The sequence below is a fragment of the Quercus lobata genome, chromosome 2 (genome assembly GCF_001633185.2).
Source record: "Quercus lobata isolate SW786 chromosome 2, ValleyOak3.0 Primary Assembly, whole genome shotgun sequence".
NCBI lineage: Eukaryota > Viridiplantae > Streptophyta > Magnoliopsida > Fagales > Fagaceae > Quercus > Quercus lobata.
The window spans coordinates 103,000,344-103,016,586 of NC_044905.1; the positions used below are offsets into that span (position 1 = coordinate 103,000,344).

Genomic DNA, 16,243 nt, shown 5'->3' on the forward strand with positions numbered 1-16,243 from the left:
TGTTCATGAGTTTCTTTTTTCCTCTCTTTCTCCTGCAAAATTTTGACTTCACTTTTGACCCTTCACTTTTTTATTTGCAAATTTCTTTTGTATGCTAGGAAGAAATACGAAGAAAAAAATATGTTAAAATAAAAGAACAAAGAAAAAATATAGTAAATGTTGATGATAACGAAAGAAATATAATTGAAAGATGATGAATATGCCGAGCAATTCACATCTTAAACCCGCCACTTCTTACCCACCAAACTTCCAAAATCTCTGGTAAGATTAGAACAGAGCGATTTTGCTTTACATTTATGTTTGCAAAGAGACCCAAACCCCTCCTTTCGTTCCCAAAACAACAACTCTCAAATCCTCACTTCTTCTTCTCAGCACATACTACACTTCACTCACCTCTGTCTTCTCTCCCACCACGCCCTTCCATCAACCAAACCAAGCAAGCCCACGCTCAAATCATCGTTTCCGGCCTCGCCGCCAATGCCAGCTTCACGGGTCACCTCCTCGCCTCTCTTGCTCTCTCCTCATCAACCCCATTTGCCTATTCACTCTCCATTTTTCAAACGATTCAATACCCATCTCTTTTCGCCTCCAATAACATGATCCGGTGCCTCGCCAAGAGCGAGTCGCCTCGTGAGTCGGTTGTACTTTACTCGTGTATTCTGGGAAGGAATTTGATACCCAATAACCATACTTATACGTTTTTGTTGCAAGCTTGTAGTAAAGCTTTGGCTATATGTGAAGGGGCTCAGGTTCATACCCATGTGGTGAAACTTGGTTTTTGTGAGGATGTGTTTGTTAGGAATGCTTTGATTCATTTGTATTCTGCTTGTTGTAGGGTAGAATGTTCGAAACGGGTGTTCGAGGAGAATGGCCATTGTCGAGATGTTGTTACTTGGAATTCAATGTTAGCGGGGTTTGTAAGAGATGGGCGTATTGGTGATGCGGAGAAAGTGTTTGATGAAATGCCTGAAAGAGATGTTATCTCGTGGAGTACAATGATTATGGGTTATGTGCAGAATGGACAGTTGGAAGAAGGGTTGGAGTGCTTTAAGGAGATGAGAGAGAAGGGGTTGAGGCCGAATGAGGCCATATTGGTCACGGTGCTATCGGCATCAGCCCAAATGGGTTTGCTTGAAAATGGTAGATTAGCTCATTCCATTGTAGATTCGTTGAATTTTCCGATGACCATTTCCCTTGGTACAGCGCTAGTTGACATGTATGCAAAATGTGGGTGCATTGAACAATCTAAACTCTTGTTCCACAATATGCCCCAGAGAGATATTTCGTCATGGAATGCCATGATTTGTGGGTTGGCCTCGCATGGCCTTGGAAAGGAAGCACTTGCACTTTTTGAAAGGTTCATAGATGAAGGTTTTCATCCAGTGAGTGTGACTTTTATTGGGGTCTTGAATGCCTGTAGTAGAGCAGGTTTGGTCAATGAGGGCAGGCATTATTTCAAGCTAATGACAGAAAAGTATGATATTGAGCTGGAGATGGAGCATTATGGGTGCATGGTTGATCTATTGAGCCGTGCTGGTTTTGTTGATGAAGCTGTGGAATTGATTGAGAAGATGCAAGCTCCACCAGATCCAGTACTGTGGGCAACATTGCTTGGTGCTTGTAAGATTCATGGATCAGTAGAACTGGGTGAAAAGATTGGAAATAAGTTAATACAATTGGATCCAACCTATGATGGGCATTATGTACAATTAGCCAGTATATATGCCAAAGCAAGGAAATGGGAAGACGTGGTTCGAGTTCGGAGATTAATGGTGGAGCAAAACACTAACAAAGTTGCAGGTTGGAGTTTGATTGAAGCACAGGGCAGAGTTCATCAATTTGTTGCAGGGGATAGAGAGCATGAGCGTTCTTTGGAGATCTACAACATGCTTGAAACAATTGGAACGCGAATAGCAGAAGCTGGTTACTCTCCAAAGATCTCATCTGTATTGCATGATATTGGGGAAGAAGAAAAAGAGAATGTAGTTAAAGAGCATAGTGAGAGGCTAGCAATTGCTTATGGTATGTTAGTAACAAAGGTAGGGGATTGCATTCGAATAGTGAAGAATTTGAGGGTTTGTGAGGATTGTCACGAGGCGAGCAAGATGATTTCCAAGGTGTTTGACAGAGAAATTATAGTGAGGGATTATAGCAGATTTCATCATTTCAAGGAGGGAAAATGTTCTTGCCTTGATTATTGGTAATGCTTAATTTTAAACCATCAAGAGATCTTTTTGATCTTCCGATTCTTCTGGAAGCTTTCACTGATAAATTACTGATGCTGAGCTGGATAATCATCCAGCTCTATTAGCTGCTGCTGTTGTTGCTGATGCAAGGAGCACTTTGTGTCCACCTTCCTTGCAAACTCTTCTGGAGGATGTGCCTGAGTTGGGGATTCTGATAAAAGTTCCAGAAGTAGGAAGCCGAAGCATGATGTAACTCTGGAGGTAAATGAACTCATTCATGATATTGCCACTTGCCTTGAAGAGACTACCGAGCAAGAAGTAGAGCACATTCATCAAAATGAGGTAATATTAACTTTAGGAAGTTCAAGAACAGTCTTGGAATTTCTTTGCATTGCAAAGGTGAAAAAGAAATCATCTCGGATGTTTGTTGCAGAGGGTGCTCCAAGGTATCATTAGGGACATCTTCCTGCAAAAGAATTGGTCACAAGAGATCTACAAACCACACTAATTACTGAATCTGAAGTTTTTGCCATGATTTCCATGCAAACACGGTTATATTTGCAGCACTTGCTGTCATGGCCAGTGGCAGTATTACAGCATATTAGCACCTATTGGGTTCAAGCATTTAGAACTAGAAGCGAAGGTACATTGGACTCGGGGCAAGACAAGGAATTCGATTTAGATGGATTGTCCATTTGCATGGATGACCAATGACTACACCAATGAGTAGTACATGATTTCTAGAGAATTTCCCTACATATAAGTCGTTAACTGACCTGCATTTGTGATTTTTTGGCATAAAGAGATGTGAAATGTTAGTGCTGATTTATTAATCTCTTTCATTAAAGGTATGCTCATCATTCATCGAGTGAGCAATGAAATCATATATATATATATATATATAAATTTAAGTATCCAAGTTTTCTTTTCTTTTTTTTCGTTTTTTTGCTCCAACTCTCCCTCTCGTGCACAAATATACGGCGTGTCCTAGTAGCTTAGATGTTGGAAAATCCAATGAAACTTATAATCTTCTTTCACTCTTCCCAACTAATTTTTTCTGCCATTGCTATTCACTGAATCACTGACTACTACTATACCTGGTGACAGCAAAATTGTTGTACATGCAACTTTTTAATATTAGTAATTTTGACTAGTACCTGGTGGATCTTGCAACTATACCCTTACGTATATGCTTTTAACAAATACAACCATAAACCCAAAGTGCACTAGGAATCCACTGGCACTGGATAATAATAATAATATTCTTGAATGAGAAAAATGCTGATCATAGAGCTGCTGCACTTAACAAGTTCTTACTTGTAAAAGGAAAAGGCACACAAAGCCAGAGTTATAATTTGTCTCACCAAAAGTTAACTACACATTGGCCATATTATGAAGAGACTAAAGCTTTAATTTGCCTTGCCCATGATTGTTTCATACGGTTTCTCTGTCATTTTTCTTTTAATGATATTATTTTATAATTGCTAGTTTAATGATTCCATGTATTCTATAGTTGTGGCTTCCAATTAGTTCAACTGGCAAAATCTCTGATGATTAAATAAGAAATTTGAGGTTCAATCCTTGTCTACACCAAAAACAAATTGGTATCTTAATCTAATAATAAAATACACAATTATCAAAAGTAGATGTCATAAATTGAAATTCTATTTTTTTTTTTTTTAAATTATCCTACAGTTATAAGTGTCCCTTGGGCTTATTCATTATAATTAAACTAGTTGCAGACCCACGTGATGCTTGGAAATAAATAATTATTTTGTATCGTAATATTATTTATAATTTTTTCTCTAAATTTTTTTGAAGATAATTTAATTGTTCTCCCTAAAAATTAAATAATTTTTATTCGGTCCAATTAGGTCTACTTCAATCCAATTCAGTCCACTCAATCAATTTCGATCCCCGTTCAGTACATTTTAAACTAATTGAGCCTTAAATTGATTCTTTTGTAGGTTTTCTTTTCAAGTTTAGCTTAAAATTTCTTTTTCTTTTTTTCTTCATTTTTGGGTTGAAAAGTATGAAATTTTATTACATTTGAGCTAAACTCTTTAGTTTTGCGCTAAAAAATACAAAGAAAATAAACATTATAAATTAGAAATATGAGCCCAAAAAATGCAATAAAAATGATAAATATTCAAATGTCTTATTCGGTCCAAATTGGTTCTACTCGGTCCATTTTGTTGTCTTCGATCCAATTTAATCCATTCTATCCTATTTAGTCCATTCTTTCCACTAAAGTTTTATTCAGTTCAATTCGGCTGATTCAGTCTTATTTAGTCCACTTTGATCCATTCAGTCCACATTGGCCCTATTCAATCTACATCGGTCCTATTCTATCCACTTCGGTTCTATTTAGTCCATTTTGTCCACTTTGGTCCTATTCGGTCCATTATGTCTACTTTGGTTTTATTTGGTCCTATTCGGTCCTCCTTCGTCCTATTCAATCCATTATGTCCACTGTGTTCCACTTCATTCCTATTCGGGCTATTCGGTCTTCTTTGGTCTTATTTGGTCCATTTTGTGTACTTTGGTTCTATTCGGTTCATGCTGTCCACTTCGGTCCTATTCAGTCCAAATTTCTCTTATTTGGTCTACTTAGGTCCAATCTATCCACTTCAGTCTACTCGGTCCAATATAGTCCTTTTCAGTCCATTCTGTCTACTTCGGTCTATTTGTTCTTATTCAGTCCTATTCGGTCTACCTTGTTTCTATTCAGTCCTATTCTCTCTATTTGGTCCAATTCGGTCCTTTCAATTGACTAATCATTTTAAAAAATCAAAGAAGATGGAACTAATAATTAAAAAAAAAAAAACTACCAAAAAAAATTTAGTATCATAATAATACATAGGCATTAATTTCCTTCAATAATACCACTTGGTAATTAATTATCATTAAATGCATAACAACTAAGAATTACAAATAATAATAATATTCCTTTGACAATAGAGTTATTAATGATTAGCAAAAATAAAATTCCAAAAGGAGGGATAGCTCATTGAATCAATAAAAAAAAATATACAAAAACTCTTTAGTCTAATTTGATCCTATTCGGTCTAATTTGGTCCATCTAATAATATCAAATTTACATTTTTTTTTTTAAACATTACACAGTACTCGACTTCAAGAAAAGGAAAAGGTTTTTATTAAAAATTTAAAAAAAGAAAAAAAAAAAAAAGGAAAAGTTACCATACGAAATAAAAAATAAAAAAAGGTACGTACCTTTTCTAAATGTGAAATCTGCAACAATGTTAGTTGTTTCTTGCATGTTTTCTAACTATGTAGGAAATATTTTAAGAAAAAAAAAAACTATGTAGGAAATATAAACTTTATTCTTTCAATAACAGAGATTGTATACGTTACCAATTTGGTGCTGTTGCATTTAAGTAGTTCTACTTTTTTTTTTTTTTTTTTTTTTCACAAGATAGAAACTCAACTTTAATTAGCCTGATCTAAATGTATAAGTGTGTGAAACTTTCTCTTGGAGATTTGAACCTCGATCCTTACACCCCACATCCACAAGCACTTATACTTATAGAGTGATCATTGTATCAAGAGTGTACGATAGTAAGTAGTTCTACTTCTACCTAAGGTTGATGTAGAGCTTTTCTTTTTTTTGTGGATAGGATGATGTAGAGCATTTAACAACATGAAGATGCATGTAATTACACAAAGTCCAAGCGAAAGTCTCAAAGACAATAAGAAAACCAACTTGTTTACTACATTTCATAATTAGTTATTAACAATGGATAAGTGGCATTGGTTAAAGTTTTTTTTTTTTTGGGGTGAAAATACTTGCTTCACGGCCTTGACCACCACCTAGGAAATTAAGTATAGTAATTATGCTTATTTATTATGTTTATTTTTTCTATAATTTGTTTCTATAAATTTGGGAATGTAATAGTATATTGGATTATAAATAGATCTAATACAGAATGTTCTTGATGATCCATAACCAATCCTAAAAAATTTGGGAGTAAAAAGCTTTCTTGCTAGTTGTACTAGCATGTTGGACCAACCCAACCATATATATATTTTAAGCTTGAGTTGCACTTTTTTTTCTTGGTTTTCTTATTAAAAATTATCATGGAAGTGAGTTTAATTGATTTGTTTTATCCCTCTTCTTCGCATATTTCAATTAGGTGTGTTGTTGATGATGAATTTCAGGACTGCATCACAAGTTGGCAAATTGCCTCCATATCAACATTGACACCTGAAAGGGATTTACCCAGTCGGAGAGCATCTTTAGAATTCTTTTAGAGCCCATAGAGTTTTTAAAATATTCTATCAATTCATTTAAAAATAAGTTGGTTAAATTTTACCACATCATCAATAATTTAATAATTAAATAAATACCAAAATTGTGACGGACAATCTTTTTCTAAATATTATTAATGTGATAAAACTCAATTCACTTATTTCATAAGAAATAAAATTTTATAAACTGTGCAACGAAGTTACCTAAAAACTCTCTACCATAGAATTATCTTAAATACTGTAAAAGATCTTAATTAAGTAGTTGAATCCCCTTAATGAATTTGACTTACTTGCCAAGATTGGAAAGTAACAAATAAAAGAAGAAGAAATGTAGTCTGTCAGTGAGTCTTATTGCACTATTAAAACCCTATAATGAATCTTGGATGTCTTGAAAATATTAGGAGGTATCAATCAGCTAAATTACAGGACACTTGATGTAGCATTTTAAACTTTATTTGTTAAAGGTGGTATAAGATGATAGAATTTATGTGAAGTACTCATTAGCCACTTCGAGAGGATATATAATAAACCTGACATCGTAAGTAAAATCAAAATATTGGGAGGTGAAGTGAATTGAAAATAATTATTTTTTTTATAGAAATTTTTTTTTTTTAATTCAAATGTGTCTTTTTTAGTGTGGGCATTAATGATTCTCTAACCAAAAAGAGCGTTAATTTTTCCATAATTGTGCTTTGTAATACATTATAGCAAGTTTACAAGATGTGTTGAAACTGATTTCATGCATATAGATTCACCCCTTGTGTCCTTTGCAAGCTTTGACAATGCATGAGCCATTGATTTCCTTCTCATCTTTTACTTGGCAAGCTAAAACGATACCATCTCATGGTTTATGGCTTTCTGTTTATCACGCCAATTGTAATGCATGCATTACAGTCAGAGCCTCGATTTCTTTAAAATAGAATTATTATATTGTGTAACTGACTAACGTTTACTCCTCTTATATGATCATGGGCTCACAATAAGAGTGACGTTACATACAATTTGTTATGCAAAATGCCACCTCAAACGACAATTAATAGTCTATTTGGAAAAGAAATTTACTTACTTTAAATTTTAATTAATGTTTCTCTTTTTTTACCTTTTAAAAAAAAAAAAATTTCTAGTTTTATGCTAAAAATTTACAAAATTTCCAAAACATGAAATCTTTATAAAGTTATTTTTTTAACATGTCTTGCTTTAAAAAATTTACCATATGAAACATAATGTATTATCTCATTTATTTCGATCATACTTATCAAAATTATACTCAATTTTCAAAGTTAAAAAGTGAAAATAGTTTAAGATGAGTGAAAATATAATCATCAAAATCTTGATTTATCATGATCAACATTTTTTTAATGAGACATGTATTGTACTCATTGTATCTCTAAGTATTCGTATGACACAATTTATTACTTTTTTGTTCACTTAAGGTTTTTTTATTTATTAAGTTAGCATGTTATGACTTGTGTATAATTAAAATAGTGTGTTAATAGGGAAACATGAAGAAATGATGTTACATTAATCACAATTTGTCACTTAAGTTATGACCAAAAATTGTAAAATTCATTTGTACATGTATCCCTAACATTGTTCAATAAATAACTAGATGAGTTAGATGTTGTTTATTACAAATACAATAGAGCAAGTTTACAAGATGTGTTGAAACTGATTCCATGCAGATAGATTCACCCTCGATGTCCTTTGCAAGATTTGTCAATGCATGAGCAATTGATTTCCTTCTCATTTTTTACATGGCTAAAACGATACCATCTCATGGTTTTTGCTTATTGCGCCAATTGTAATTCATGCATTATTGTTAGAGCCTCAATTTCTTCAAAATAGAATTATTATATTGTGTAACTGACTAACGGTTACTCATCTTATGTGTTTATGGACCTCACAAGGGGAATGGCGTTACATGCAATTTGTTACGTAAGATGCCACCTCAGACGTCACTTAGTTTCTCAAAAAAAAAAAAAAAAAAATTACCTACTTTAAATTTTAATTAATGTTTATCTCTTTTTTTACCTTTAAACAAAAAAAAAAAAAAAAAAACTCTTTTTTCTCTTGTTTTACATTAAAAGATTGCAAAATTTCCAAAACATGAAATTTTTAAAAAGTTATTTTACCCTGTCTTGTTTTTAAAATAAAAAATTACGAAGTTCTTTTTACCAGATGTACATAATGTATCATCTCATTTATTTCTATCATACTTGTCAAAATTATACTCGATTTTCAAAGTTAAAAGGTGAAAATGGTATATATTGAGTGAAAATATAATCATCAAAATCTTGATTTATGGTGATCAACTTTTTTTTAATGAGACATATATTGTACTCATTGTATCTCTAACTACTCTTATGATACAATTTATTTTTTTAATTTTTAAGTGATTTATTATAAAAGAAGGACTTAGAAACCAATATAAAAAATTAGGAGAAATTTTTTACTTTTTTGCTCACTTAAATCTTTTTTCACTTAAGTTAGCATATTATGATTTGTATATAATTTAAAAAGTGTTAATAGTGAACATGCAGAAATGACATTAGATTAATCACAATTTGCTATTTAAATTGTGAAAAAAAATTGTAAAATTCTTTTTGTAGGGACAAGGGGCCCAAAAATATATGTTGGGCCTTGGGCTTGGCTAAGGAGGCTCAGTGGTTCGAGGACAGATCAACAGTAAGGAAGATATAAGACTTTGAACTTCACGAGCAAATTATGACTGTGAAAGGTGGGGGAAGTATGCCGAGGAGGTGAATCTCCTTAATTAACGAAGTGGAGGTCAGAAAATGTGTTCTGCCATCCAAGGTGACGTTCTAAGAAGTTCTATTGATGAGGATATGCTTTGTGAACTTACAGGACAAATAGAAGCTGGGAAATATCTAAGGGAAGTTGCTACCATTGCATTGAATACTCTGCAGTTAACTCTCTAGCCGCATTAATGTGGAGGTGATACCTGAACTGTAATTTTCAGCCTTACAGCTACTACCATAAATTTCAAGAAGGTGCTGATAGGACAAGTATCAAGATCAACAATTTGCCCTACATGTGGAGAAAAAAGAGGAAAGAAGGAATGTAGTATAAAACAGAAAGGAGACCCTGAAGAGAGAGGATCGAGAAATTAAAAGAAAAATACTGTAGCAATCAAGAGTTGAACTTGTAATCAAACTTGAGAAGAAATATATAAAAACTGTTCTCCTCGGATTGTGCTGAGGATGATTTTCTTTAGGTTAAACTAGTCTATCTTCATTTTCTTGTCATTTGAATCCGCTTTGCTTGTGGTCTGATTCATTAAAACCCAGTTTTCCAACCCACTCTCTACAAATTTATTGTATCGGGCTCTTTGGGTCTAAGTTCATACATCCTTTGGGCTTGGGAATCAAATTGAGTCCTTACACTTTTGTATACCTAACATTATTCAATAAATAACTAAAAAAGATATACAATTTATTCTTTAGTTTTGTTTCAAAGTGAGTTATTTGAAAATTTGGACTTTGAACCAAATTAAAAAATAATAATAATAATAATAATTAGTTTAGGAGAAAATTTTCAGGTTTTTATCTTAAGTTAGCATTTTATGATTTTTTTTAAAATTAAAATAGTATCAATAGTGAACTATGTGAAAATGATTTTGCATTAATCACAACTTTCCACATAAGAAATTGTTACAAAATGTTGACTTTGTAAACAATTTTTTTTTTTTAGATGAGGTAGACGTTGTTTATTACGAAAACACCAGAGCAAGTTTAGAAGATGTGCTAAAACTGATTCCATGCACATAGATTCACCCTCCTCTTCTATTAAAAATAAATCCATAAATAAATGATTCACCCTCTGCCTCTTTTGCTAGCGTTGCCAATGCATGAGCCATTGATTTCCTTCTCATCTTTTGCAAGGCTAAACAAATACCATCCCATGGTTTCTGCTTGTTACACCTATTGAATCGCAAGCATTATTGCTAGAGCCTCGACTTCTTCAAAATAGATTTATTATATCGTGTAACTGTTAGTCCTCTTCTATACTACTATTTAAGAGCATTTCCAACAAGAGAGTTAAACACAAAATCTTCTCTACTATAGAGAGTAAACCCATAAAATAGGTTTTCAATGGACTCTTTATATTCAGAATTTTTTTTGGTTCATGAACAGTAGCTCATCAAGTCTGATGGGCTACTGTTCATTCTTCAAATGTTTTTTTCCTATTATAATAATCAAGTATTGAATAAAAAAATGTTAGAAGATGTATAGTTATTAAAAAAAGAATAAATAATGAATAAAAAAATAATATTTAAATGAGATAGAGAATCTGTTGGAAAGTATATTTGAAAAAGTGAGTAGTCAAAAGGTAAAAGTCACTGTTCATGACTTCATTATCCAAACAGTATAAAAATTTGCCACATCTGCTAGAGATGCTCTAAAGGGCTTCCCTGTTTAGATTCCTCATTTTTTATGTCTAAAATACCCTCATCATACCCACTTACAAGTTTTCAACTAACGAGGATAAATATGTAAATTAAAACTCTTACAGTTTAAGACCCACAAACTCACACACTTTGCAGTTTCTATCTCACTTTCTATCTCTCATTCTTCTTCAAATTGAAGATATTTAGTTTAGCTCTACATCTTCATTTCTTTTTCTTTAGATTAAAGACATTTACTATCAGAAACTTCAACAAATTTTTAGGTTCTATCTTTTGCAAGTTCCTCTTTGTTTTCTTTTCTTTTTGTTTATGATTGACTCTCTTTAAGTTTTATTTTTATTTTTTATTTTTTATGTGTATCACGTTAACTCCTTTTTTTTTTCTTTTTCTTTTTTTTTTTAAATGTAATTTTGAAATGAATGGTTCCTTCATATACTCTACCACTGTACTTCTTAATGAATTGTCATTTCATGTTGTAGCTATTGTGATCCAAAGACAGAGCTGTTTTATACTACAAAAGAAGTATTCAAAATCATTCGTAAATAGTTAAACAGTATGGCTTCCCTTACCTGCTTTAGTAGCCTTTGTTTACATTTTATTTAAAATTTTGGAATTGAAATAAAAATAGTTACCACAATTAATACTCCTTGATTAATGATCAAAATATAAATGATCAATTACTATTTCCTTCTCCTTCCTCAAATTTTTTTTTCTTTTTAAGGAAGTTTTTTTTTACCATCATTGTATATGTTTTTGGCGTTAAATTTTTTTATTTTTTTATTTAGGTATGTAGCAACCTTGAGTTCTAATTTTTTTTTTTTTTATATATATATGTATCACGTTAACTCCCTTTTTTTCTTTTTCTTTTTTTTTTAAATGTAATTTTGAAATGTTAACTCCTTTTTTTTTTTTTAGATCTCCATTAGTTATTTATTTAAATAGTTGATGATGTGGTGATAAGATTTTAAATTCTAAAAAATCTTTATCTTTATTCTAAACAATTTTAATAGGATTTTCAGGAAAAATGATCTCATCAAAATTTAAATCAAACACAAACTCTAACAAACTTATGCTATTATCTTTAATAACACGCATGCTAACTTTGGTTTTTGATTAAAGTTTTTTTTTTTTTTTTTTTTAAAAAATACTTGATTTAACCCTAATTCTTTTATCTCTCTCAGGTTTACGTACGCACAAATTTTTTGGATTGCATTGAGGAGTCATTGGAATGGAATATTAGATAAGTTCGGATGAGAGATTTTACAAAAATTATTATATGTATTAAACCTCACATAAAGTGGTTGTTATCTAAGAAATTGTTGTAAAAAAATTTCTTTTGTAATAGAAACTATATTTATCATTTGTATAATTCTATGTCAAATTCAATTTAAATTTTTTATCATTTAAATTTCCGTAAAATTTAGCCTTTTATTTTCTTTCAAAATCAGATATGTTAGTGCCTAAATATAAGATGTAAGGACTGAATTTGGATTGGACCCAATATAGGATTGGGTTTTAGCCCAATAAGCCCAAACAATGAATTTGTAGAGCGTAGGAAAAAGAACTAGTTCTACTCCAGAATAAAGACAATAAAAGTTGCTGGTTTAAGACTATTAAACACAAATAGGATAAGAAAATTTGTCATTGGCACGGCCTGAGGAACTTATGTTATAATGTCTTGGATATGAACAAAGTTACAAGAGTTCACAGTATTCTTACAAAGATTTCTTGATTTTTTCCCCTCCTGCGCCTTTAGGCCACCTTCCCATGCTATATACTGCAATCTTGGTGTCATCTCCACCATACATGTGTAGGTTAGATGCAAGGAACTCTTTCTTATCCCATCCAACACCTCCCAGAACAATCAACTAGTAGCTATAAGGCTGCTTGGCCACTGTTCAGATATCACCTTCACATTAATGCGGCTAGAGAGTTAGTTGGGAGGCAATGTGGAGGTAGCAGCTTTTGAAGATATTTGTTTCTTCCCTTTACTCATCCCTTGTCCAACGTCCAACGTCCAACTCCTTGTTGTGATGCAACCTTGAAGAATGTTTGAGATGATAGGACATTCTTACTGACCTTGGATCCCCGTTTCCAAGATAACTTTTCTCCTCGAACGTGTGTTGGACTTATCACATACTATCTTTAATTTTCTTCTTATACCATTTCCATTATAACCTTATTTGACTATCCTCGGATTGGTTAATATCCTCAGATTGGGCCATAGGCCCAATTCGTACAGTTTTAATAATACCTCCTGACTAACTGACCCCCACAATAGCCCCTCAAAATCCTCATTTCCTCCCGAGGAGTCGAAAAGCAAGTTTTTTTTTTTTCCAAAATATGGAAGAGATTTGCCAAAAAAAACAAAAAGAGGAAAACGTGAATTTGGGTTAAAAAAAGGGTGGTTGGGTAGTTTTTAAATGTGGGATAGAAAGTGGGATTTTTTTAAAATAGTTCATGGATAGAACATGGGATTTTTTTTTAAAACCTATAGTTTTTCTTTTCTTTTTTTGATAAACTTTTAAATGAGGATAGCGTCACACCAATTCCCCACCTTAATCTTTTAAATTTCCCTAAAATTTAGCCTTTTATTTTCTTTCAAAATCAGATATATTAGTGTCTAAATATAAGGATATGGATGGAGAAGTTATAGTAGTGGTTTTATAGTAGAAGTCTTTTTTTTTCCCCCAAAATATGGAAGAGATTAAAAAAATAAAATAAAAGGAAAACGTGAATTTTAACTTAAACGTGAATATGGATGTTGTTCCTGTTGCTATGAACTTAAACTACATTTAGTGTACTTTTGTTCAATAAAAAATTTAGAAGAACAGCATTGATGAATTAAAATAAAAGTTCATTATTATATTGGGTTTTTGTTAAACCACCTTTAATAATACTTTATGGTTTTTTTTTTTCTTCTCAACAAACAATCATGAAGTTTTTATACAATTTTTTTTCTAGATACTTCTAATCATTAATTCCCAATTGTATTAGCCTTTTGTTAAGGTTAAAGCACCATTTAATACTTTATTAAAAATAAAAAATCTCAAAATACAATTGTGGTTTTATACAATTAATGTGTATCTCTTGCCATAAAATTTTCAATTTAAGGTTTTATTTACTTATGTTATGGATGTGTAGTAAATGGCTAAATTTTAGGATTAAAAAAAAAAAAACTACATTTTAGGATTAGACAAAAAATGACAACTGTCATACATAAAATTTGAAAAAAAGAACAACATCAACAACACCAAAAAGGAAAAAACACACAAAAAAAAAAAAAAAAAAAACGTGGATGGGTAGTTACTAAATTTTAGGATATTTTTAGGAGCATTTCCTTTAACAAAAATCTTATTAATTTATTACTCCATAGAAAATGTTATGTACCTTATAAAATATAATATAAGTATTGACTAGCCTCTGAGCATGCGCATGAGAACGTGCTCAAAGGCTCTTCTATTTTTTGGGTAAGGGTTAATTTAGGGCATTTATTATAATTTAGGATTACTATATTTCTAATTACAAAAAAAATCTAGGGGTGTGATGAAAAATTATTTTTCCACACATAATACTCATCACACCCCTAAGTTTTTTTGGTAATTGAAAAATGTAGTAATCCCAAATTATTATAAATGCTCTAAATTAACCCTTATCCAAAAGATAGAAGAGCCTCTGAGCACACGCATGAGTGCGTCATGCGCGTCTCAGAGGCTAGTATATGGTTATGGACCTCACAACGAAAATGGTGTTACATGTAATTTGTTACGTAAGATGCTCCCTTGGACGACACTTAATGGTCTATTTGAAAAAGAAAAATTACCTACTTTAAATTTTAATTAATGTTTATCTCTTCTTTTAAATGAGACATATATTGTACTCATTATATCTCCAAGTGTTCGTGTGATACAATTTTTTTTTTTTTTTTTTTGCTTTTTTAAGTGGTTTATTTTTTTGAAAAAAATGACTTAGAAATATAAAAAAAAAAAAAGTTTATGGGACAATTTTTTACTTTTTTGTTCACTTAAATTTTTCTTTCCAATTAATTAGCATGTTATAATTTGAGTATAATTACAATAGTGTTAATAGTGAACTATGCAAACCTGATATGGTATTAATCACAATTTGCCAATTAATAAGTTGCGACAAAAAAAATTATAAAATTCTTTTGTACCCCTAACACGTAACATTGATTGTTCAATAAAAGGTTGATTTTGAAAGTAAAATTTCTTTTTTAGACGAAGATATAAGTTGTTTATCACAAATACACTTAAGCAAGTTTACAAAATGTGTAGGAACCAATTCCATTCAAAATTGATTCACCCTCTATTTCCTTTGCAAGCTTTGTCAATGCATCAGCTATTGAATTTTCTACTAATCTTGCATGACTAAATCGATACCATCCCATAGTTTTTGTGCAATCCATTGTGGTTATTTACGATCATAGATGATAAGATGAGCCTCCTTCAAATTCACAAATCCCAAAGTCCAATCTTGCATGCAAGTTTCACCACACGTCTTGCTGCTAGAGCCTCGATTTCTTCAAAACAGATTTATTATATTATGTAACAGTTACTTTTCGTATATGGTTATGGACTCATAATGAAAATGGCGTTACATGCAATTTGTTACAAAAAAAACCCATCTCAGACGACGTTACATAGTCTAAGTGCCTACGAAAGATGTCATCTCAAACGACGTTAAATAGTCTAAATTCCATTTAGGAAAGAAAAAATCACCTACTTAAATCTTAATTTATCAACATTATATTTTTTTACCTTGAGATTTATATTGAAAAGGTCAAAATTTATTTGGCCTATTTTTTGGCAATAGAGTACTACTATTACAGATTCTCAAAAAAAAAAAAAAAAGAGTACTACTATTACTAATTTACTATGTAAAAACAAAACGAAAAAAGAAAATGCAGATTTTTCAGAACATGAAATTTTTTTTTATTTTAATAATCCAGAACCTGGATAATGATATTAACGTCTGACACTTGACGCAAATCCTCTGACATAAACGCTGAAAAGTGAAAACCCACTATAAATACAATCCCAATGCCACGGTTGCCACCCAACATTGTTGTGTTTTCTCGCTGGCTCAAGTCTCAAACACAATCTTTTTAGCTCTTCATTACACAAGGGTCTTCTACCCAAGCTTCATTGCAACATTTTTAGCTGTTTGGTTTGCAAATTTGAAAGGTAAAGGTCTGTGCTTTATTCTATTTTTTTGGTCTTTTTTCTCAGATGGGTCTTCATAGAATTACCCAAATTAAAAAAAGGTCATTTCTGTGATGACCAAGTTTTAGAGAGACAAAAAAAGCGTCAACTTTCAGAGAAGGAACATCTTAAATTACTTT

At 31.6% G+C, this 16,243-nt stretch overlaps 1 protein-coding gene and 1 pseudogene across 1 annotated transcript; both read left to right on the plus strand.

Moving 5' to 3' along the window:
* The first annotated feature begins 232 nt into the window (after positions 1 to 232).
* Positions 233 to 3,019, plus strand: LOC115977629 (pentatricopeptide repeat-containing protein At3g62890-like). Its single transcript, XM_031099609.1, has 2 exons — positions 233 to 2,528; positions 2,620 to 3,019. The coding sequence occupies exon 1, from the start codon at positions 297 to 299 to the stop codon at positions 2,202 to 2,204; it is 1,908 nt and encodes a 635-aa protein (XP_030955469.1). The 5' UTR covers positions 233 to 296; the 3' UTR covers positions 2,205 to 2,528; positions 2,620 to 3,019.
* Positions 2,272 to 3,019, plus strand: LOC115974099 (annotated as a pseudogene).
* Positions 3,020 to 16,243: the final 13,224 nt, after the last annotated feature.